The following is a 24,034-nucleotide window of genomic DNA, read 5'->3' as shown; positions in this document are numbered from 1 at the left end:
AACTAAGAAAACAATGCTTGTGCGGGAAATGTATTTCAATCAGATTGAATGACAGAGAAAAACATTACTTTATTGGCCTTTTGAATGCTTGTGACTCGTCAAAGTATGGGGATACTCTCGCTTGCAAAAATTGTATGTACTTGGAACTGCACGTAAGATTCAATGGTTCAACTTCGGCACCGTCAATAGATATTGTGCAAGATTTATCTTAAGCATGATTTACTCAAATGCAATGAATATATTTTCAAAGCTCACTCGTTAAGACAAAATAGACAGTGAGCTTGTGCTACTTTCGTACATATGTTCCCATTTTCATCTCACCTTAAAGTTTCAATGCTACATTCGTTAGTTATATTCATCATCAAAGAGAACTTATTACTCTCTATAGTAATGCAAAGTAACTCTGTCGTATGATAGGTTGTATCTCCAAGTAATTGATGCGCCATTTATAACTGGATTCGCTTAGACTTCTGATGGTACCCTTTTAAATTGAAAGCGCGATTTTAGGGAACTGTTTCTTCATTGCTAGCTGTTTGCCAACGAGTCCTTTCTCGGCCTGCCACTCTACAAATACAACGGAAACCTAAACAATTAGGTTGCCGTGTGAATATAATGGTCTTCAATTCTTTACATCACTACTATCGCTCACGTTTGATTAATGTGAATATATTACTTTCAAGACTGGGGGTTATATATATATATATATAACCCCCAGTATATATATTGAACCGTACTCTCTGTGCCCAAGTTCAGAGGTTGCCATAAAGCCATTATGGTGATAACCGGGAGGGCACATTGTATACATTTTGTGTATATATATATATATATATATATATATATATATATATATATATATATATATATATATATATATATATATATATATATATATATATATATATATATATATATATCTCGAAGTATATAGATGTCCTCGTGGAAAATTACAGTGATATATATATATATATATATATATATATATATATATATATATATATATATATATATATATATATAATATATATTCTTATCATGTCATGTTTTAGGCCATCACCTATCATAAAAAACAATAATCATTATTGAGTGTACCTAATAAGAGTTTTATATTGTTTTTGTAAAGCGACGATTATTACTGAGTTCGGTAATTGCATTTATAATAATAATAATATAACTTTATTTCAGGATGAAAAGCGTAACACTAAGTTGTGTACGCTATCCCATAAATCAAAAACAGAAAGAACATAAAATACAAATACAGAGACAAAAAATGATTAAAAGTACAGAAGATTTCTATACGTTAAAATATGCTTTGAATGCAAAAGAGCATCAGAATTAAGTAGCGCTAAAATGAGCACATTTTCGATATTATTTAAACGTTCATGAAACTTATACATTGCTTTGCGTCTCAAGGCCTCAAAAGTATGAATTGTATGTGAAACAAACATAACACTCGCGCTGATAATAAGGTAAAACAACTCTTTTCTGTATGTGCCAAAGTAACGGTATCAACACAGTGACAGAGTGCATACCTCAGTAAACAACGAACAGTCATTATCAAATGAGATAAAGTGAGTTTGTAATTAATAACGGAAATGACAGCAGACCTTCAATTTTAGCGTGTCAAGAGTGTACCCACGGGTTTCGTGATGCTTGAGGACGGTTAATTACTTTTGTCAGAGTATTTGTCTAACAGCTTGTCACGGAGGTTGTCGGGGTTCAATGTACTTTGCAATGACTGCCTGCTACCTTTACCATATACTATGTGGGTGACAGACTGTCTTTATTTTCTCAACAAGGTACACAAACATAACTAATTTTGTTACATTTTGATTCAAACGGATTATTAAAAGTTGAGATAACATTTCAGAAATGAAGCTATTTCTCTTTAGATTGGTGATGGGTCAATGTTAAGATTCATAGAGATAGAAAGTTACGTCAGAAGTAGCGTTCTAAGTTCACTTCATGCAACAGTCAAAATAGTAAAATCGTAGCAGATTGGATCAAGTGTGGAGACGCACTTGCAATTGTTGTTTGCTCCCACTACAAGTCTCCAGTCATAAATTACATAACTATTCTAAATTGACAATTCAACGTAATGTTGATTTTGGCACAGATTTGAGTAACAAACTTATTTGATGACCAATTTGCCCGTTCTTACCAAGAGGCAAATGTCGAGGGCGCTTGAGCTTTTGAAGATGTGCGATTGCACCCGCTTAGATCGCCAGCGCATTTATTTTTGTTAGAGATGGGTTTTAATTACAGAGACTACATAAAATTGCTTTGAAAAAATTTCAAAATAGCAAAAATTAATAGGCTCGTTGGGATTTTGAATTCATGTGTGTGTTTTCGAGGATTTTTATTTATTTAGAATATCTACCCGCACGCTATAAGCATTCTTGTTATGGCATTTTTGAAAGCCAGGTAATTCAAATACACTTTCCAATTATATATTAATACAAATACTTGAACCGATTTGCATCCCTCTATTTTATCTTCTGCTCCAAGTTTCTATCTGTAAACTCAAATATTGCCATTTTATGACCAAAGCCGTTCAGCTGGCTTCAATTTTACCATTTTCTATAGGAGGTAGTCGATTACCCCTAAATGCCCATATAATCGATATATGCAGTACATTGTACGATAAAGAAAGGGAGTTTGCAAAGAGGAAATACGGTCGTCGTCTTGAGGGGGTGCAACCAATAACTGCAGGAGCCCAATCAAGCATTTGCATTTTAATTGAATGACAACATCGACCGTCTATAAAAGTTTGGGATGTTCGCCCTGTACAGACACTCGTCCGACACTGTTCTTTTGAAGTACAGTGCAGAACATTCCAGGAGTCTGGCATTACCTCCAGAACAATGTGAGTATTCTTGTTTAATTCTGTCTTGATTGTTCTCGTTGTAACTTGCATTAACTTTGGTTGTGCCTAAGGGTTTGTGGCCATTGAAGTAAAAGTCTATAGCTTCGTCTTTGGTCACACAAAAGGTTGTCGCAACATTGCAGTAACATTTCTTTTCAAATTCAATGAACTGAATCAATGACGAACAAGAGTAAAGTGACATTTTACCAGGTGACTTTGTCATGCATATTCATTCATCAATTGACGCCACCGTAGTCGATGTAGCGTCAAAAATCCAAACAGCCATAGCTAGTTTTAGAAATAATACTATTATTATGAAAGTAATATTTTTCTCAAGAGAAGACATTTAGGGTCGAGAACTCCTTTGATGGAGAAACATTATTGTGACGTACTAAGATGCAAACAGATAAGTGTCATACGCTTTTCATTTCTATTGACACATCACTTTGTTAAGTATTTTTGGCGACACAGCGAGACAATAAATGCTCGGAATATCTCTGTATGCGTCTGTAGTAATGTTATCCATATCATTATACATTACAGGAGAGGGGTTGTTATCACGACGCTGTTAGTACTAGCTGTACTATCAGCATGCTTTGCTGCCTCCGCACCCAAAGCAGAGGCTACCATCGACGAAACATCTGCCGTTGAAGAGACACCTGAAATCGCGTCTGAGGCAGAATTCGAAGACTCTGAAGATGATTTGGAAGAGAGAAGTTTAGAAGAAGACGACATAGAGGAATTCGATGAAAGTGACCTGGATGAACGCAGCGTCGAGGAGGAAGAATTGGAAGATGAAAGCGCTGACCAAGACGTAGACGAAACTGCAGAGCAAGAGGTCGATGAGGAAGAAGAGGCAGATACAAATGAAATGAGCACAGCTGATGATGAGACGGAGGAGAGCAGTGAAGACGACAATGAAGCAGCTATTGAAGTCGTGAAAGATGGTAAGCGTGAGGAATATGTAACAGTTTTGAAAATTATTGAACCGAAATTGTTTAGCCAAACGTTTGCTGAAAATGCATCGGACATTTTGAGGCCATTCTACATTAGTTGATCTCATGGTTCTTTTACCGTAAAGCTTACATGCATCCCAATATAATTTTTCCTACTGCAAAATTGCCTGCGGCCTACATCTCCATTACTTTTAAGGAAAAAAATTGGTATCACCCGATTTACCTATGCTAAAGATGTTGGTGGAGATGTAAAACATTTGACACTGTTTCAAAAAAACTTAGAAAAATAGACAAGAAAAAATAGTAGCACATTCCTCTGCAAACAGAGCACTATCCAATTAAAGGCTATGTGTCTACGCGGACCTAACTTTGCAGATACGTTTGGTATGAAACCAGTGTAACTCTTTATAGGCATGATTAGACAACGTGTTTAACAAATACCATCTCATGAAGGTGATCAGCTACCATGAGACTCCAAATTTTAAAAAGAGCATTTTTTTTCCTTTTTGAACATATTATAGCAATGGCATCTTTGACCTTCACTGAATGAAGGAAAATGATAAGTCGTTACACCAACCCTTGAACATGGTGTACAAATTCGGCTGTACATCCGTAAAATTGAATAGTCCTTGTGTAAACGGATATTCACATGTATAGCGAATACATAATTACGATCTAGCATTGTAGTCACATCACAGTCATATCCATTTAGGATTTAAGTCTTTGTTTTTCGTGTTTTCTTTCGCAGCTCACAGACGATGGGTCTGCTATCACAGGAAGTGTTACAGAGTGTTTACTTGCCACTACCGCTGGTATCAAGCATATCGAGTTTGTAGAAGGTACGGTGGTAACCTCGTCAGCATCCACAACTGCTACCAGAACCGCATTGTCAGAGGTAATGTCACTGAAAGCATAAATTGTGGTGAAAAATGGCAAAATCCCATCAAAATTAAAAGACTTACAGACAAACGGATGGAGAGACTGAACATGTCATGGTTTCTGTCTTTGTCTTGAGTGCTGTTTGAAAAATGTTTCAAATTGCATGCCCTCAAGTCTTGCAATCATATAACATATATCGAGACGCATTTAACGGACAGGGAGACAATGTATATAAACAGAAAGACAGTACAGATAAAAAAGGCAGACTTGTTCTTTACTTGATGCATTTTCTAAAGATCACTAGTTGTTGTGTTACCGTGTTGTGATTTGAAATTGCGTTATGTATACAGTGAATAGATACCGAAGAATCGATTATTATGAAATGGTGGTAGCAGAGAAGTTTCAGCTGATCCTTGCTTTAAACGTTCTTCATCTTTTTTCAAATCAGCTTACGCACGTCGCTATGGAAACTTGTGGATAGGATTGAATGACAGACGTTGTGAAGGACGTTTTAGATGGACTGATCGATCTCGGGTAAGGACACTTAATTTGAACCTGCAAGGAAAAGCTCATTCTGAAAAGTTTATGAAAGATTCGGTGATGTTTTATAGTTTCGTTATTGTGATAACCTGCGACTTATCTTCGAGTGGGGAAATCGGCATCTCGCAATGTGACGATATTCGAAAGGGAGAACAAAATTAAAGCATTCATGTCCACATGCGCATAAAGTGAATGTGATAGTCGGAGATAGGCGACATGTGACGACATAGTTCACAATTTCATATCTTTACCATACTAGTATAGTCACGATGAACAAAGACTGGAAATTTGAACGTAAACAAATTTAATAATGGAAGGTGTTTTAACCTTCATCCCCTGATATTACAGTTGAAACAACAGAAGACATTTGAAAGAAGAATAAACCAAAACATTTTACCGTAGACACGAAATTTCATTTTCACGGGGTAATGTTACAGCAATGATTTAATGTGCATTGTTACTGTAGTACAATTTCAGGAGATGGTATTGCCGTGAGCCTAACAACTACAGAAACGAGGACTGCGTTGAGATGTACAGGAATGGACGCTGGAACGATCTGAGATGCTGCAATCGACGTCGTTTCATGTGCCAGAGACGCAGACGTAGACACTGCCACTGGCACCACTGGCACAGACATCATCACTGGGGTTAAGCAACATACATGGTAATTACCGAATTACGTACTTTTCAACGGTATTGTCTCTCTCTGCGCACAATTTTATGACACCGATGTATTTTAGTCACTCTAAGTAGATTGCTTGTGAAAACGCGATGCCTTATTTTTCCAGCTCTCTTTTATCGGATGTATAAGTTTCAAATTATACAACTTTCACATGGAATTTAACGCAATTAGCATTATTTTCTCCAACATTCATTAAAATGAATTTAAGCATTGTGAAATATAATGAAGCATTAATGCATTGTTTCACTCTTCGAACTAGGAGCTTCTTCCTAGCGACTATTTGAATATATGCACTTTACAGCTCAGGACGCCTAACGCCATTTCTTTGAAACGATGATGATGATGATGATGATGATGATGATGATGATGATGATGACTTATCATTTTTTAAATTACTACTATGATTATTTACAGATGACCGGAACTACTGGAATAGGATTACGCTTGCCAATTCACTGCTTTGACAACGAACTAAAAGGAACTAAATAAGACAACAAACTCTATTCATCAATACGTTTCTGCAATATTTGCCAACGATTTTTATATAACGTTTCGATGATTAACTGATTTGTTTCTCCGAAATGTGGCTGTTCAGTTTGAGTCCGGTTGCCATGGTATCCATGGAAGCTAGATAAAGATTCAACAGCCTTAAATTTAAATCGTTTTAGCAGATATTGTGTGACGGTGTCTATATACGATTTTCGAGCAAGTTTAGAGCAATCAAATAGAAACGGTGACACCAGTTAGATTAAGCGAGGTTTAAACGATGACAAGTCTCCTTTCTTTATTATCTTTGCATGCAATAAATAATAAATATCAGCATTAAAGCAATAACATATTGTCTTGACATGTTTTCTTTTTGTTTGGAAATTGTCTGATGTCTCATCCCCCGTTCTACCTCCAACACCTCTGATGGGTTATGTAGTCCCCTAAGTGTTGAATCCATTGAAGAGAGTAATAAAAGAAGCAAAGTTGTGGTTCCTCCGAGGTAGAGTAATTCCTATCGTGACCACCGGAGTGTTCGTTTAAGTCAGCAGACGGCAATCTCCTGTTTACAGATCAACAGATACAGTTCTTAGTGTTGTTGTCCCATGCCGAAGCCATAACCTCACGCCCTAAACAGTCAGGCTAAGGCAATTAACAGCAGGGGCCGGAAGAGAAAATATCTCATCAATTCTATTTTACAACCCCATCCCCAACACATCGCAAGCCAACGTTTTCTGTGGGCAAGAAAATTTTGGAGGCTCCAAGCTGTCAATTTAAAAATGCAGAGCCTGCCGGCGCTAATGAATCAAATACGCTTTCATAAGCTTCGTTGTGTTGTTACCCCATGTAGAGGCCGTATGTGCTAAGTCTTTCACGCCTTAATATGAACAACTCATCAACGTTACTTTTACTTGTAATCATAACGTGGATAAGCTTCAAAAAGGTATCATTCATGGATTACGAAATATTGTAAATTTGTAAACGGTTGTCTAAAGAGTACAATACAGATGGAATCCCCACTTGGTGGAATGCAGTTAATACCTCATTTTCTCATGATGGTGTTTTAACGGCCCTCACTTTCCTGGCCATGCTCACGCGAAGATTTAATGGTAAAACACTCAGCAATTACTATTATTCCCCCTTAAAATAAATGTTGACGAGTACAATCACTCGACAATAGTGGGTCCTGAAGACTGTCCCACTTGACGACAGCGAAGGACCCGCTGCTAAGGGCATTTCTTAATGAGATCTTTATTCGTCGACACATCGTTGGCTTCATTATGGTAGAAAATTAATAATTGCCTGACTAAATGTTCCTTTAATATTACAGCGCAGGCAAAAAAGATCTGGTTTGCCATATGGCTAAAATGCTAGCAAAAACCTAGTGATAAAACGAAAAAGGTAAAATTTAGCAGTTCATTTCACTGATATGGACGCAGCTCCAGTAAATACCAGTACATCAGTGGTTCTTGGCAACAATAGACATATCTATTGATCTGCGTAGGTATCAATAAGAAAACAATCTGCTCTTTACCTATCGTATCAACCGATACAGGTCTTGATGCTGTTACCCCACGTCAAAGTCATTAATTCCACGTGCTCTACACAGTCGCGTTATTGTCGCAACGAACCAACAGTTATGGAGGCCAAGACGATTTAATATTTGTGTTCATAGCGTGGGGTTATTTTAAAGGACGCATCAGTCACGGATGACGTAGTTTTGTGGACTTATACATTATAAAATGGTTGTATGAAGAGTACTCTACGAGCGGGAAAATCCAGGATGGGATCCAGTCGATACCACATTTTCTCTCAATGATTGTGTTTTAAATTCGTCCACTTTCCTGACCACAAGAACGCTTTTACGCGATGGTTTAACAGTAAAACAGTTAGCAGGAAAATACATTTTCTCGCCCTTTAGACACTTGTTGAAGTTTTCAACTATTGGACAATGTCAGATTTTGATGATTAACAGCCTGGACAAGAGCACTATAAGCTGTTCTATGGATTTAACTCAGAGCATTGCTCAATGATATCTGTGTTCATGATAACGTCCTCGGCCTAGTTATGGTGGGAATGAATACCCCATTATGTGGAATGCGCCTAGGAGACCAACATTTGAAATCTTTTGATTTTCACAAAACCTTTTATATTTAATGCTTGTAGGGTTGATTTAGAAGCACAAGCAGTAAATACAGTTTTCAACAGCATGTTTTTGTGAGAAAATCGAAAATTTAATTTTTCCCAATACCATAGAGTTAACACAGGGATTACGGCCAATTTGAATTTCAACTATCGGTAAATATTGGATAATTTCTTTCTTCAGTGCCAAGTTTTGCATGTAGAACTTAAACGTTTAATTTTTATTTTTGATTTTGCAAGCGGATGATTTAATGTTTCTGTACCTTATTTATTTATCTATTTATTCACATTAAAAGATAACTTGCAGACACCTACTGGGTAAAAGCTGCCCAATAGGGCCGTAATCTTCCATGGGGTCAGTCCTGTAAGATTCATGAAAAAACTGTACAAATCACACAACCTAAAAACAGACATGAAGAATATAGTACATGTATATAAAAACAATAGCACTTTTGTCAATATGTTCCGTTATGAAATATTTAGGTTGAACTTTGAAATTTGTCAGATTTGAGCTATAACTTTCCTGTGGTGAATTTCAAATTCTAGAAGCATGCGTCACAAAGATTCTCTGGCCAGATTCTGTGCGAGATTGTGGTTGTTGAAGTTTATGCGTGGGACCTGCACGAGTAGTATAATCATTAGCATTCATAATGGCACAAACATGACAGTAATATACATCGGAACGGAATTCTCAAAATAATTGTAGACTAAATACAAGTAGAGAATACAAAAAGAGAATCATTTTGAGTATCAAAATCTGTCGCAAGTAGAAATCGTAGCGCTCCTTTCTGCATTTTGAACACTCCATCAATGGGTTTCATTGTTGTATTACATCCCGACATCCCACTAAACATTACAGCCTGATATCCCAAACAACGCAACAATAATCTACAGCTGAATGAATTAAACCTTGGTAAAATATCTTTCCCGGGTAAAAAGGATAAATTTACGCAAAGGTCCCAACAAACCGATTAAAAACAAAAGTTATCAAAGTAAATGTCATACACAACCTATCAAGTCACTCCTAAGATCCTCACAGACTTAACACAAGAAATTATGAAAAGCCATACTGACTTGAGTGATTTAACATCATGTTGTCTTGAGTATTATCATGTTATGATGTTCATTTACATACTTTTTTTAGGACTTTACAATTTTGTCCTTGGCATTCGGCATGTTGTTCTGGGCATTTATAATGTTGTCATTGGCGTTTGGCATTTCCCCCAGACATTTACAATGTTGTGCTAGGTATTCAGCATATTTCTGGGTACCATCAAGTTGTCCTAGACATTTACAATGTCTTTTTTAGGCATTCATGATGTTTTCTTGGACATAAAGGAAATGAAAGCAACTTCACACATCGGTTCTACGTTTGTTAGTGATACGGTATAGTGAGCAGATCAATGTGGCTTCATGATAATGGGAAACACAGTAAGACATCAGTTAATCGTCAGTGATTTGATCATGGTCATGTGATCTTGGACCCCCCTCCCCCCCAAATAAAAACCGGTTTAATGTTTTTCATTCGTTTTAATTGTGTTTTGGGAACAAAACGAGGTCCGTTCATCAGTAACGTCCGAACGTACGTACGTACGTACGAACGTATGTACGTACGTATGTCAGGGCTCGAAATTAGCGGTAGTCCCACGTCCACAGACTACCAACTTTTCCCTGGGGCTACCAAGTCCATGAAATGGTAGCCCACATGGACTATCAAAGACTGGGACATAAAATTCAGTCAGTACTTGGCGTGCAATGTCCAATATCTGAACTGACGTACTTGAATGACAGGCACTGGAAGTGATGGTCAATGAAAACGCATTTTCATTGCATTTTGATCATAATGTATCAATCACAGGCAATATGCCTCCTCCCTACAGCCCATGATCTTAGCACGGCTACAGTATGTCCAGTCTCCACGTGCTGAGAAGGTCGTGGTCGTTGTCATGACGACTATCAATATTTTCATACAACTCTGAGAATGAAACAAGTTGTCCATAGATCACCGAAGTTTTAAGCATCACTGTTGTCCATTAGGCCAAAAAGAGATCGTTTCTAATCGTTTCTGCGAGTCATGGCATTTTATTGGGTTACATACTGATCAGTACAGCTATCCTTGATATCTCAGTTTGTATGGCCAAAAATACTAAACAGAAAACGGAAGTATTATGCAGCCAGTGATAAAAGACAATAACTGTTGTATCAATAGTGCAAAACCAGCATTGTTAAGAAATAAAGGGAAACAAAGAAAACCACGTCGCAGCATCACTTTTGCTGAATGTCAAGGACCAGAACATTTTTTTGGGGGGGGGGGCAGCTTATACCTGTTTCAATTTGGTACTAGTTGTGTAAGTTTTCACATCAAATGACTAGAATATTCACTTCATGGGAGAATCTTGAAAAATTGCTTTTTCTTGTCTGGTTAATGAAAAACAATATCCCCAAACTAAAATATGCATGGTCTACCAACCATTGTCCCTGGGCTACCAACTTCAGAAAATGGTAGCCCAAGTGGACTACCAGGGGAAAAAGTTAATTTCGAGCCCGTGTATGTACATACGTACGAACGTACGTACGTACGTATGTATGTAAGTATGTATGTATGTATTTATGTATGTATGTATGTATGTATGTATGTATGTATGTATGTATGTATGTATGTATGTATGTATGTATGTATGTATGTATGTATGTATGTATGTATGTATGTATGTATGTATGTATGTATGTATGTATGTATGTATGTATGTATGTATGTAAGTATGTATGTATGTATTTATGTATGTATGTATGTATGTATGTATGTATGTATGTATGTATGTATGTATGTATGTATGTATGTATGTATGTATGTATGTATGTATGTATGTATGTATGTATGTATGTATGTATGTATGTATGTATGTATGTATGTATGTATGTATGTATGTATGTATGTATGTATGTATGTATGTATGTATGTATGTATGTATGTATGTATGTATGTATGTATGTATGTATGTTGTGTGTGTGTAGTATGTATGTATGTATGTATGTATGTATGTATGTATGTCTTGTATGTATGTATGTATGGATGTATGTATGTATGTATGTATGTATGTATGTATGTTTGTTTGTTTGTTTGTTTTGTGGCTAAGACCATTCGTTTGTAGTATCCTCATGTTTGACTTTTGCATGGAAATCCATCTGTGTTGGAAGCTCAATTGACAGTAATGTTTGATTTTGCTTAAACGAGGATGTCTATTATGTTTTTATTCATTGTTAACTATTCAAGGCGTTACAATAAGTTGGCAAGTTGCCGTTAATTAGAATTACCCCACAATATTGCCGTTGCATGAGCCCCATTTTCCTTCATCTACAGCGACAAAAACTATGACAAGAGACATTGTATTTTATCTTCAGGTATTTATTTAAAGCCAATTGATGACGAGTCTTCAAATGAAAGCCTGGGAGTTAATATTTGCATTATTTATTTCTTTCAAAAGGGATTTCCGATCTCTTTTCCACCTTGTCCTCGAGTTCTTCGTGTCTCCCCTCTGCAGGTACCTCTTCCCCTGCCTCGACCTCGATATCGACTTCGTCCTCGCTCAGGAGTTGGTGTAAGATGTCCTCTTCCATTCGTTATTGGAAGAATAAGGATGGTCTCAGCTCCTTTTCCTAAATAAAAGAAAGTACACACTGACTTAAATGCATACATACATACATACATACATACATACATACATACATACATACATACATACATACATACATACATACATACATACATACTCTCGTACATAAGTGCGTGCGTGCGTACTTAAGGACAGACAGAAAGACTCACAGACAGACAGATGTCTGAACAAAGGCAGCCGAACATGCAGACAGAAATAGAATGAAAGATAAGGCTATACATATTGTTTATCAGAAAAGAAGGAATAAGTAAACATTTATTGCATCCTTACACTTCCTTATTCTACTTCTTAGCAGCGTTTGGTTTAGACATTGTGCTGTCAAGGTCAGGAAATTGTAAATGTGTGTGAAATGGGTTAAACCGTCGATAGGATGGTTATGCTGCCATTTGATTGTAATTCATTTATAAATATATCTGTAATAGTAACTGGACATTACCTCGTCGCAATTCTCGAAATATTCCATAATCAACGTAGTCTTCTCGCTCCTCGCCAGGAAAATGGTATTCCGATATATGCTATGGGGAACAAATCAAGACAAATAAATTTACTTATGACACATCGATAATTCAGGCACTCCAGTACTCCTTTGTGTTCAAATAAACAGAAAGAAAGAAAGTGTCGTTTTTATGTCTAAGCTTGTTGAATCTGGAATCATGGTAATTTTGACATCTAAATGTTTAGGACAACTTTCACATTACGAGAAGGGAGAACTGCACAAAAGATATTTCCTACGTCGCTTGTATGCTGAAGACTGAAAATTGTTGTAAATTGAATTCTACATTCACCGAAATTCTTATAATGACGTTTTACGTAAACCATTCATTGTGTTTTGTGTGGGTAATCACTCATTTGCCTCGGAATGAAGAAAAATTATACCTTTTATTTATTGTCAATTCTATCACGTGGATATGCAGCAGCGACATTTTGAGATGTTAGTGACACTCCATAAACTATTTATTCGAGAACTTCTAGAAGTTAAATATTGCTACGTACCGAATGACAAAAATGGGTTGTCTGTGATGTACTGAACCCGATTACAATTTAACGTACTCGGTGTACATTTTTTAAAATTAAAACCACTCCTTGACGTAAATCAATCATGATCCGGAGGCTTTCAGAAAAGGTCGCGGAATGATTTATAACATCTAACAAAACAGACAATCTGACAAAACGTTCGGGAATCGATGTCTCTACCTGTAATTTTATCACACTCTCTCGACGCAAATCCTGACTGATTTGACTAAATCGAACACCCGTAATGCCAGTCATAATAATTTGTATCTTTTCGAGCTCTCAAAGGCTCCGGTGGAAATCATGATTCACTTTCTAACTCAGACTGCCCTCTTTATAATGTCTCGTAAAGTCGATGTTCATCATGCGAAGAACAACTTTCCGCCCTGGAACCCAAGGCGATTCGATCCCAAACTTTCAAAATGTTCCATTCATTGAACTAAAGAAAAAATCGAAATCATTCATAATCGATGCTATTTAGGGTATAGGCCTACAAGCTGATGTATCGAGCAGGTGATAAACTTTATATCCAAATTAACAAATCGTAGTAGTTGAGTATACTTAATGGCTAATTCAGAATGACATGGAGATACATGGACAGATCTTCAGGCGGGAGAACTGACGACCTTGAAGGAGTTTGATGGTAGCAATTGTTAGATCGTCATCGAAAGTTTGATCACGACAAAGCTAAAACATGCAATGAGAACATTTATTGAGAATGCAACAGAGAACGAAGATTTTCATTTCATTTTTTCTTCAGCATTGGACAGCTGTGGTTTCAACTTAATCAATTAATCCGCTGATGCGGACAGCCGATTGGCCAGTTGGCAATGTGTGTACAAAGGTTAGAGAGGACTTGTAGGTAATAAAGAAAGCAGTCAGACGGTTTGGAGTCGAAATCTTAATTTGAAATATCAAAAGTCTAAATGAATAAAATGAATTAAAAAAAATAAACCATCGCACAAAGAACCCAACCCTCCCCACCCAGGGGACTGACATCTTTCCCTGTGATCTCTATAGCTAAAAACAACTGAATGATGTTATTGTGTGATCAACATTTTAACAAAACGACGTTGATACACTGCTAAGATTGTCGCCTTAAAATGCGAGGTTTATAAAAGTAGAGTGTTTTATGGATTCAAAACTGAGATTCCCGTCACTCTGGGGCTTTACAGAGTGACATAACCAAGGATGTTGAAATCTTATGGAATTGACCGAAATTAAACGAAACCATAGTTGGAATAACTCGTACGTTGTATTGATACTCCATTAGTCAAACTCTCACCGGTCCACACACCTTCGGTCTCATACGGTCGAGCAGTAACGGGGCCAATATACAAGAAAGGGCAATTTAAACTGAGTCTCGTACTCCTTAAAATCGTAAATGCAAGACTGGACGAGAACATCCGTTTTCTCCATACACACTTACCTCAGTCATAACTTCGCGTAACAAATGCGGGACAGTCGGAGCTCCAGGGACTGTAGTTAATGCGGGTGACGAAAACAATATTTTTTCCAAAGTGAATATCCTTCCCCTGCGTGTACTCTTTTAAGGGTGCCAGTTCTTTCCTCTTCTGACACGCTATAGCTAGGAAAACGTGACGTGTGTTGCCATACTCGGGACACGAATACATAGCTTTGTAATTTATTACATATGTACCACAGTTGACTTGCATCGAAGCGCGCGTACTACTGGTATTTGCACTGCAGTGCAATACAAAAAACATTGTGCCATTTCTTTATGTTAATGAGTATTTACCAATTTTGACCCGGAACTATTTTTGTTTGTAAAAACAAAACTTGTCGTCTACAAGATTTAATTTGACTTTGGTTCGATGCTAGTTATCGTAAAATGGATGACATTACCGATAAAAAACTACGACAAAGAAAATTGCATGTACTTATCGTAGTGTGAGGATGATTTTTATTACCCGGAAGAGCAGTTTGTCGTCAGCGAAGCAAAAACATTGACAACGGGCGACGTCGGCGCAGCCACAGTTACGTACATGTGGTTCGATACACGGCGGCTATCATGTATCGAACCACACGTACGTAACTGTGGGCGCAGCGGAGCCAATTAAACAGTTAACATTTTCAGAGACGTTTTTGCCAGTAGTTTTCTCACCGGACATTCCCTGTTTTCAATCCTTCAGAGTAAGCTTATTTAGAAAGTAATTTTTTTGCGTGCAGTTTAAATTTACTCTGTGCTTGTGTGACCTTACTCTTAAAATTGTAATAATATTTGGTTCTTATATAGCGCACATATCCACAAGTAGATGTGATCAAGGCGCTTTACAATTATTATTACCCCTGGTCACTGGACCTAATATGATACCACTCAACTCCCTGGGGAGCAGACAACAGCTCACATGTGCAGCCAATAAGCGCAGCAGAGCTAAACGCACACATAACAACCTCTGTCCTACCAGGTACCCATCACTCCTGGGTGGGGAGAAACAATCAGAATAAAGTGCCTTGCTCAAGGACACAACACCACAGCCATGCCGGGGCTCGAACTCACCATCCTTTGATCGTGTCCACTGCTCTAGCCACTGGCCCATGATGCCTACTCTTAAAATTCCCGTAAAAATCTTTGAACTGTTATTTGTATCGATCATTTAGTAGAATTTCAAGCTCAAAATGTGAAAAAATTAAAAGGGTTCCATTTTCAAAGTTCTCTTCGTTTGACTATCTATGGCATGTTGCTATACGTACGTATGTGTGAGCGATCGCAAGCAGAGTTCGAGTTCTCCGACGCTCCTCTGACGTCATCTTGATAAACAAGTAAACAATAGTTAAGCCAATCAAAATAGAGGGTGGCCCCGTTGACCAATGAAAAGTGAAAGCTGATTCGATGCCTCGTTACAGTGATGTCAATGCTATATAACTCCGCAGGGTCCACCTGAAGCTTTGACAGACAAGTAGTACGCACGACTATCGTCGATTCTCTCGATGAATGATGCAAATAAAAGATAGAACATATGTAATAATAACAGAACCCTATGGCCCGTGCTGCGGTGTATTCGGCTGTCCTTTCACGAGCGAACTGCCGCCGAATACATGGCAGCATTCGTGGAAAGACCGCTCTTACGGCGCACTTACACTCACAGGTCACGGGGTTCTGTCATAGTATGTCGTAGAGGGCCACCCAACTTCGAAGTGAGAAGTTTAAAATTTCGAATCGAAACTTTTAAGTGGAAAATAGGCTGCCCTCTACGGATTTCGTACTCTGAAAATTAAAGCTGGACTACAAATATTCGGAAACTCAGTGACTATTATGGAAGTTAGACGTGGACGTTTCGGGTACATCCCTTCGTCGACAATTGCCAGAAAAATGCCGCCTAACCGCCAATGAGAAGAGACATGCCAGCCAAAAATCTCCTCACCTAACTACCCCCTCTCATTCCGAGGAGAACGGTGCCCAGGACGAGTTAGGTGTTGGCAAAAAGGAGTGTGCGTAGAGGTGAAAGCAAACAAAAGAAAGAAGTGTTCACAACAATATTGAATAAATAATAATTACTCCATCAATGTCTACAGAAGCAATGATGTCATGAACACACCAAATGTTTTTGAAAGCACCTATGTTTGAATTGAGCGTGAAGTAATTGTACTCTTCTAAAATGCGAGAACAAACTCGTCTTTTAAATACAGAAACAAGCATTTTACTGGTTGAGGGATCATGATCATAGATTGCATTTCGTCTTGTCACATGAATTGCAATTTTAGCTGTAATAAAATTTGAAAGCCCAAAAGTAGTCTTGTCCCTGTACGATTTATCAAAGGGTGGACCTAAACCAAACCATCAGTATAAAATTTTGCATTCCTGACCAAGAAAACTGTGACAGAGTTTACCAAGGAGAATGAACAAAGGAGAAGGGCGAAGGCATTCTTAAAATGTGAGTTTGTTTTTTAGAACTGGTGTCAGTCCAACTACAGTAGCAGGTACTAGGTGGCAATGAAACTTGGTCTTGAGAGTAGTATTGAGCGGATGAAAAAACAAGACTCTGTTCCAAAATAGAGTTTATTTCTAAAACTTCGACGTTTCGATTCCACACAGGGAATCTTCATCAGGAATCTAAAAAACAACAAAATTACAGTAAATATGAGACTAGTAAAAACGAAAAAGAGCAACACTGGCGTAAAACCATTTAAAAACTATTCGAAAAACTGAGTTGTTGGTTAATAAAAGGAACTATAGCTAAAAATCAATCTGTACAGACGAGAAGAAAAAAGTTTTGAACTTACAAACAGAAGACGAGTGAACACTCAGTCTAAAAGTAGCGATGTTGACCGGCCGGATCGTACAAAGCCAATGGCGCGAAATACAATGAAGGGAGGGCTCCCCAGAACAAACAACTTACAGACATGAGGAAAGGACTCCCTAGCTGTAGATGAAGCGGATTTGAAAACCTATAGGAACTGTACTTTATTCACCAGTCCTTTTTATTGATGCCGTTGGGTGACAGAGTACCAAGCTTATGAATGAAATGAAGTTCAAGCTGCTTTCTTATTTTATCTGCTTTTGAGTACACTTTACAAAGACCAGAGAAACGAAAATTATTGATGTTGTGCCCGGGTTCATGAAAATGGTGTGGGCTACTAGAGTATGTTTATGAGTTCTGATACTGTATAAATGTTCATTAATTCTGATACGGAGTTCACGTTTCGTTTCGCCTATGTATAATTTGTTACACTTATCACAGATAATGACGTAGATGATATTGCGTGTATTACATGTTACATGTCCGACAAGAGGTTGAGATTTTCCAGTGAGTTGGTTAGTTATGGAATTTTGTTTTGTTTTCAACATGTGGGGACATGCTCTACATTTGTTGCAGGGTGTACAAGTACCTGTTCTGTGTCGTCCTGTGTGGATGTTTTAGTCCGGGCTTTTACCAGCATTTTCTTTATGTTTGGTGGTTGTCGGAATGCTACAACAGGTGGTTTGTCAAATGTAACTTTTGTTTCTTGATTTGATTGAAGGATAGGCCAGTGTTTGTTGATTATGGAGGAGATGCTGGGTAGTGACGGGTGGTACGTCAGCACAAATGGAATCCTCGTAGGCTGTCAGTGTGTTTATTTTTTGTGTAGTTAATGAGTTTTTCCGGGAATGATTTCTTGCTTTGTTGATTGCAGTGACGATTGATGATTGCTTGTAGTTTCTATCCGTAAGATGTCTATGTAGGTTCTCAACTTCTTTATTGTATAGATCAGTGGATGAGCATATACGTCTGTAGCGAAGAGCTTGACCTTGGGGGATTGATTTAAAAATATGACGAGGGTGACACGATGACGGCAAGAGGTAAGAGTGTTTGTCCGTTGGCTTGCTGTAAACCGTAGTGTGTATTTTATTTTCCCTCATCATCATCTTAGTATCCAAGAAGGAGATTTCGGTGTCGCTGTATTCAATGGTGAATTTGAGTGATGGATGGATTGAATTACAATATTACGTATCAGAATTACAGTATCAGAACTCATAAACATACTCTAGTAGCCCACCATTTTCATGAACCCGGGCACAACATCAATATTTTCGTTTCTCTGGTCTTTGTAAGTGTACTCAAAAGCAGATAAAATAAGAAAGCAGCTTGAACTTCATTTCATTCATAAGCTTGGTACTCTGTCACCCAACGGCATCAATAAAAAGGACTGGTGAATAAAGTACAGTTCCTATAGGTTTTCAAATCCGCTTCATCTACAGCTAGGGAGTCCTTTCCTCATGTCTGTAAGTTGTTTGTTCTGGGGAGCCTCCCTTCATTGTATTTCGCGCCATTGGCTTTGTACGATCCGGCCGGTCAACATCGCTACTTTTAGACTGAGTGTTCACTCGTCTTCTGTTTGTAAGTTCAAAACTTTTTTCTTCTCGTCTATACAGATTGATTTTTAGCTATAGTTCCTTTTATTAACCAACAACTCAGTTTTTCGAATAGTTTTTAAATGGTTTTACGCCAGTGTTGCTCTTTTCGTTTTTTACTAGTCCCATATTTACTGTTATTTTGTTGTTTTTCTGATTTCTGATGAAGATTCCCTGTATGAAATCGAAACGTCGAAGTTTTAGAAATAAACTCTTTTTTGGAACAGAGTCTTGTTTTTCATCCGCTAAAAATATGTTTAAAAGGTCATCTCTGGCACTACAGAAACACAATCAGAGGATAAGCTATACCCAGAATGGAACATAAACCAGCCAGTTGCGTATGCACCATGGAGAAGACGCCATTGAAGATTTCCTTCATTTATGGGAATTGAACTGAGATAACAGGAAATGAAGAAAGGTTTGTATTTTCAGGAAGAGAAAGCAGATCTCTCAAAACTGTACCTTGATGTTTATTTTTCTCATGAAAATTAGACATATTCAAGAATTTATATATGCTACCCCTTTCAAATTTATACAAAGGACAATTCAAAATAATATGGTCATCAATGCCTTTACAAATAAGTTCGAAAGAATACGAAGGACGATGACAAGAATGACCGGCATCCAAATCAATTTCCTCTTCAAAATAACTTTGGATTTTGTTTTTCCAATCACAGGGAATAGAAACAACCAACGTCAAATCAACCAACGTCAACCAACCGTATTTGGTAAAACTCTATCCGAATGAATAGAAACAATGTATTTAAACTGGGGAGAGCGCCAAGCTTTTTGGAAAGGGTCAAAAAGATCACCAACTTCTGTAATGCCAGCACTGATCAAGTGATTAACAAATGTGCTATCAAGAGAATCTGAAAAACTAACACAGTCATTGTAAAAAAGGGCTTCATGGAAATGTCATTGATTGAAAGGGGTCCACCTTTTCTCAGAAAAAAATATATGACTTCCAGACACTCAAAAGCTCAAGATAACATTAAGGCAGAAATTCTGGAACAGACGGAAAATTGACTGTAAAAAGTTGAGAGGTGTAATTGAAATTATCAACACTTCTAAAATATTGAACCAATCTTTTTGAGATTGGGATTTAGCCTAGCGGTTTTGTCTGTAGCTTTCTCCGCTAGGTGATTGGGTGCCGTGCGTTGTGAATTCGAGCCCGGTTGAAACCATCGTATATTCTAAAATAAAAATTGGCGAACAAAAATTAGGATGATCCAGACCTGAATACAGATATCTTTGAAGATAAATTAACCTGAAAGCTTTCAAACATGAAAAGAGATCTATAAGATTTTGCCCCCTCACTTCAATGAGCAAAAACTGATTGACTTGGCAACCAATGTTTTTCTTGCCAGAAGAAATCAAGAAATTTATACTGGATTTCATCCATGATAAAAGCAGGAGGACAGAGGCAAATTAAACGATGAAAGAGTTTGATTGCAACAAGTTTATTAATAACGACAACACGGCCTTGGAGTGACATAGCATGTACACATGTCTGAACGATCAACAGGTCTCAACAGAAGCTCTCGTCTGATTTCCAAATTTTACCACTTTGTTCTGCGATTTTCAATGAATTTGTTTTTTTGCTGTAAGCTGTTGGTGTGTAGTACACTTGGAAACACTCTGAGACCATAAGTCCCAGTAATTATCTGTGATTTCTCAAGTTGCTTCTCGCCGGCTCGTCATGTGGTCCGATCAGATCTGACTCTCCGTTGGCGGGAGTTTCTATTGTCTGAAGGAACTTGCATATCAATACACTATGACTGGACAAAAGAAACTGGACATGTCTGAGGTTCCAGTAGAAGTGGAGAATACCATCAAAGACAAGTACATTGCCAGGGTAAATAAGATTTCTCTGAACGAATTTAGATCTTCCACTAAGTGGCCTCTTGTGGACGAAATGAACAGTGAAATGGCCAATCTTCTACCGTATGTTGCTGCCGACAAGATCAGAACTGTATGTCATTACATCGGCAATGCCTTCAACAATCTTGCACAAGGGCGCCTAAACAAATGCGTTACCGAACAGTCTAATTCACCGAATATTCTACTTGACTTTGTCACGGCACCCATCCAGTCCCCGATGAAGAGTTTCAGCCACTCAGAACCCGATCACTCAGATAACGATCGTGATACCGTTGAATTCAGTCCTTGCTCCTCTGACACGCAAGGGAAGCAGACATCAAAGAAAACTAGTAAATCGAAGAAAAAGCGTAAATCTAAGAAGACCCTCCTGTACAGTCAGAATCGCAAACAGAACTTCATTGCATCGAAAGTTGTCAGTTAAATAGATCTGGCAAAGGCGACATTGTAATACAGTCTATGTTACAAATGGTTTCATCTTAAATGTATGAAAGCTACAAGTGAAGAAGCGAATCGCTATTTCTGGCCATGTCCTGACTGCCGACTCATATCGCAGAATATGAACAATTTAAGGCAAAAAGTTGCGGAGCTACAGAAGACAAATGCTACTCTACTTTCTCTGCACTTATCGGCTATCCAAGAAAACACAAATTTGATGGAAATGGTGTTTACGCTTCGCGAAGAGAACTCCGAACTGAAACTCCGTCTCCATGATTTGGACGACGCTACGCAAAGTAAAACTCAGCAAATGCCAAAGAAAATGTCGTCTTCATCCTCACAGACTGACAAAATCGTACACCGAGATAACGATGTAAATAATTCGACCAATCAGCGTTTGCCCGTTAAAGACACTCTATTTATTGGGGATTCATTGCTGTGTTTGATATCACCATCGAACCAACTACCCGCAGTCAAGTCGAGATACCAGGTGCAACATTTTATGACATACAAACCGAACTGACAAACTGGAACAGTAATTTTAGTGAAATTATTGTACAAGTTGAACAACGAGAACAACGTGACGTTTTGTGATCAGTAAGGCGCCCTAGGGCTCCCATACTCAAAGCACTAATACAAAGCTTTGTAGCTAATGTCGCAAAGGGGCCACAAAACTTTTAAGTTAGAATTCTAAAATTTCGAATCTAAACTTTTAATTGGAAAATAGGCTGCCCTCTACGGATTCCGTGCTCTTTAACTAAAAGCCAGATTATGAATCTTCGGGAAAATCAGAAACGTGTATAACGCTTAAAGCCTTGTACAGAACACACCCACAAAACAGAATACACCAGATTTAAAGGTTTTGCTCTCAAATCTCCCTGGGTAGACTAAAGACATATGGCACTCATCCTCAACTTAACCACCGTTACATACTTCACAAAATCTTTCCAATCTCGGTGAAATTCACTCCTTTCCATCGGTGTTGCTCGGTACATGGTACATGACTTGACAGTCTAAAGTCTAACACACTGTTACCGTGAACATATTTTTGTTACAGTCTAATATCTCAGAAAACAAAAGCAAGATTTAATTATACTTGTCCAGCTGATAGACTGTGTTAAATATTTCCATGGTAGTGAGCCTCTGTATATCCGTGAATCTTTGTTCACAAGTCTTGTAAGAAGCCCTTTCATTGTCAAGACTTTGCAGTGACCTGACGTGAGCAAATGCAAGGAAATCGAATGTGAATAACAAGTTCAATTTGGGAAAATTAGCAACGAGGTTCTGGCAAAATAAGCACCTGTATTTCAATTTTACTCTACGTAGTTATACGCGTTCGTTACACCAATCATCAACGGTTATAAGTATGTAAATGGGAAATATTATTTTACTTCTTGTCTAATAGCTTCTTTTTCCCTGTCGTCCCAGTACTGGCTGCTTTCTCAATTGTACAACAGCCGCTTTTCCTGGCAAAATGTTTAAAGCATAAAAGTACAATATTTATTTCAAAATTACTACGCAAAATTTGGGCGATGTGTATACATTTTCAGCGAGATTTGAGTTCGTTGCGTGTGGTTTATACCTAGACTCCTTTGGACTTCCTATCCTTAAGAATCGAATAAGGGAATTGTATCCCTCACCGCTACCCGCTTATCCACCGGTACCGATCCTTTCGGGACTGCCACTTTACGAAAACAACAGAAATCTTTACAGGTCATCGTTGCTTCATGCTAAATTCGTAATATTACCACTACACCAGCCTGAACGGAGGGTACCTATTAGCATATAGTAATGGGGATTCAGATTTAAAATATGAGCTCATTATTTTCATTTGATATCTGTTAAACAGTTGGCGGTCTATATTTCGCACAGTGCACACGGGTTTTTTTTTTGTTTTTGTTTTTGTTTTGGGGGTTTTTTGGGGGTTTTTTGAAAAAAATAAAAAAACAGCTAAGGGTGGATTTTTAGCTCATCAAGACTGTTTATGCTTTTCACGATGATAATTGGAGATGATTGAAAAAATATGCCGTTTGTCCTCGAGATTGTCACGGAGGTTTAGGGAGGTCGTTGGATGACACGCTTTACAAAAACTGTCTATAACCTTGCAGATATTGTCTCGTTAACAAAAACACTGGTGACGTTTTTCTCAACACGCTAAATAAAAAACATCTTCGTTACTGTATTGGTTCATATAACTTGTAAACATTTTGTATTATATTCAAGACATGAGTTTCTCTATCGATATGTGATTGGTCAACTTTCGACCAAATCACTATGGTTATTATCAATCATTATGAAAAACTGAGCCAAACTCACCATTTATCAATTAATTTTACCTGAAATGTCTGACAACACTGTTTTCAAATTGTCTCAACGGTGTGGCACACTCATTTCCCAGCTGCCTATCAGTCATAAATTGCCACCTATTCATATAAAAAGTAAGGGCAATGTTCCTAGCTATGCTGTAATTTCACAACATGCAACGGTCGATATCATAGAAGAACCATAAGATATTCAATGTAAATCTGAAATTGGAATTTTCGTTTGCTCGCATTCTGTGACGTTTTCCTACATCTTTTAGCTTTTTTCAAATGACTGAGCGATGAAAACTCGTTTCCAATAAAGATTTGG

General features: G+C 37.7%; 1 protein-coding gene and 2 long non-coding RNA genes across 3 annotated transcripts; 1 reads left to right on the top strand and 2 right to left on the bottom strand.

Moving 5' to 3' along the window:
* Nucleotides 1-2,796: 2,796 nt before the first annotated feature.
* On the top strand, nt 2,797-6,754 carry LOC139131735 (low affinity immunoglobulin epsilon Fc receptor-like). Its single transcript, XM_070697937.1, has 6 exons — nt 2,797-2,863; nt 3,407-3,810; nt 4,568-4,714; nt 5,147-5,232; nt 5,705-5,902; nt 6,335-6,754. Coding segments are annotated over exons 1-5 (825 nt in total). The 5' UTR covers nt 2,797-2,861; the 3' UTR covers nt 5,891-5,902; nt 6,335-6,754.
* A 5,199-nt stretch (nt 6,755-11,953) lies between these two features.
* LOC139131734 (uncharacterized) lies at nt 11,954-14,847 on the bottom strand. Its single transcript, XR_011552181.1, has 3 exons — nt 14,663-14,847; nt 12,659-12,737; nt 11,954-12,205 (listed from the first exon to the last, which is right to left on the bottom strand). It is a non-coding gene; the product is annotated as an uncharacterized lncRNA (long non-coding RNA).
* A 2,389-nt stretch (nt 14,848-17,236) lies between these two features.
* LOC139131733 (uncharacterized) lies at nt 17,237-17,741 on the bottom strand. Its single transcript, XR_011552180.1, has 2 exons — nt 17,479-17,741; nt 17,237-17,308 (listed from the first exon to the last, which is right to left on the bottom strand). It is a non-coding gene; the product is annotated as an uncharacterized lncRNA (long non-coding RNA).
* Nucleotides 17,742-24,034: the final 6,293 nt, after the last annotated feature.

The sequence above is a fragment of the Ptychodera flava genome, chromosome 4 (assembly GCF_041260155.1).
Source record: "Ptychodera flava strain L36383 chromosome 4, AS_Pfla_20210202, whole genome shotgun sequence".
NCBI classification, from domain to species: domain Eukaryota; kingdom Metazoa; phylum Hemichordata; class Enteropneusta; family Ptychoderidae; genus Ptychodera; species Ptychodera flava.
Note: the sequence above shows the minus strand (reverse complement) of the source record. Positions and strands in the feature narration are given on the sequence as shown.

What these genes read in the sequence shown, in the direction of transcription:
- LOC139131735 (XM_070697937.1), top strand. An exon ending in CCAGAACCGCATTGTCAGAG is followed by an intron (nt 4,715 to 5,146) that starts GTAATGTCACTG and finishes TTTTCAAATCAG; the next exon opens with CTTACGCACGTCGCTATGGA. An exon ending in GATGGACTGATCGATCTCGG is followed by an intron (nt 5,233 to 5,704) that starts GTAAGGACACTT and finishes TTGTTACTGTAG; the next exon opens with TACAATTTCAGGAGATGGTA.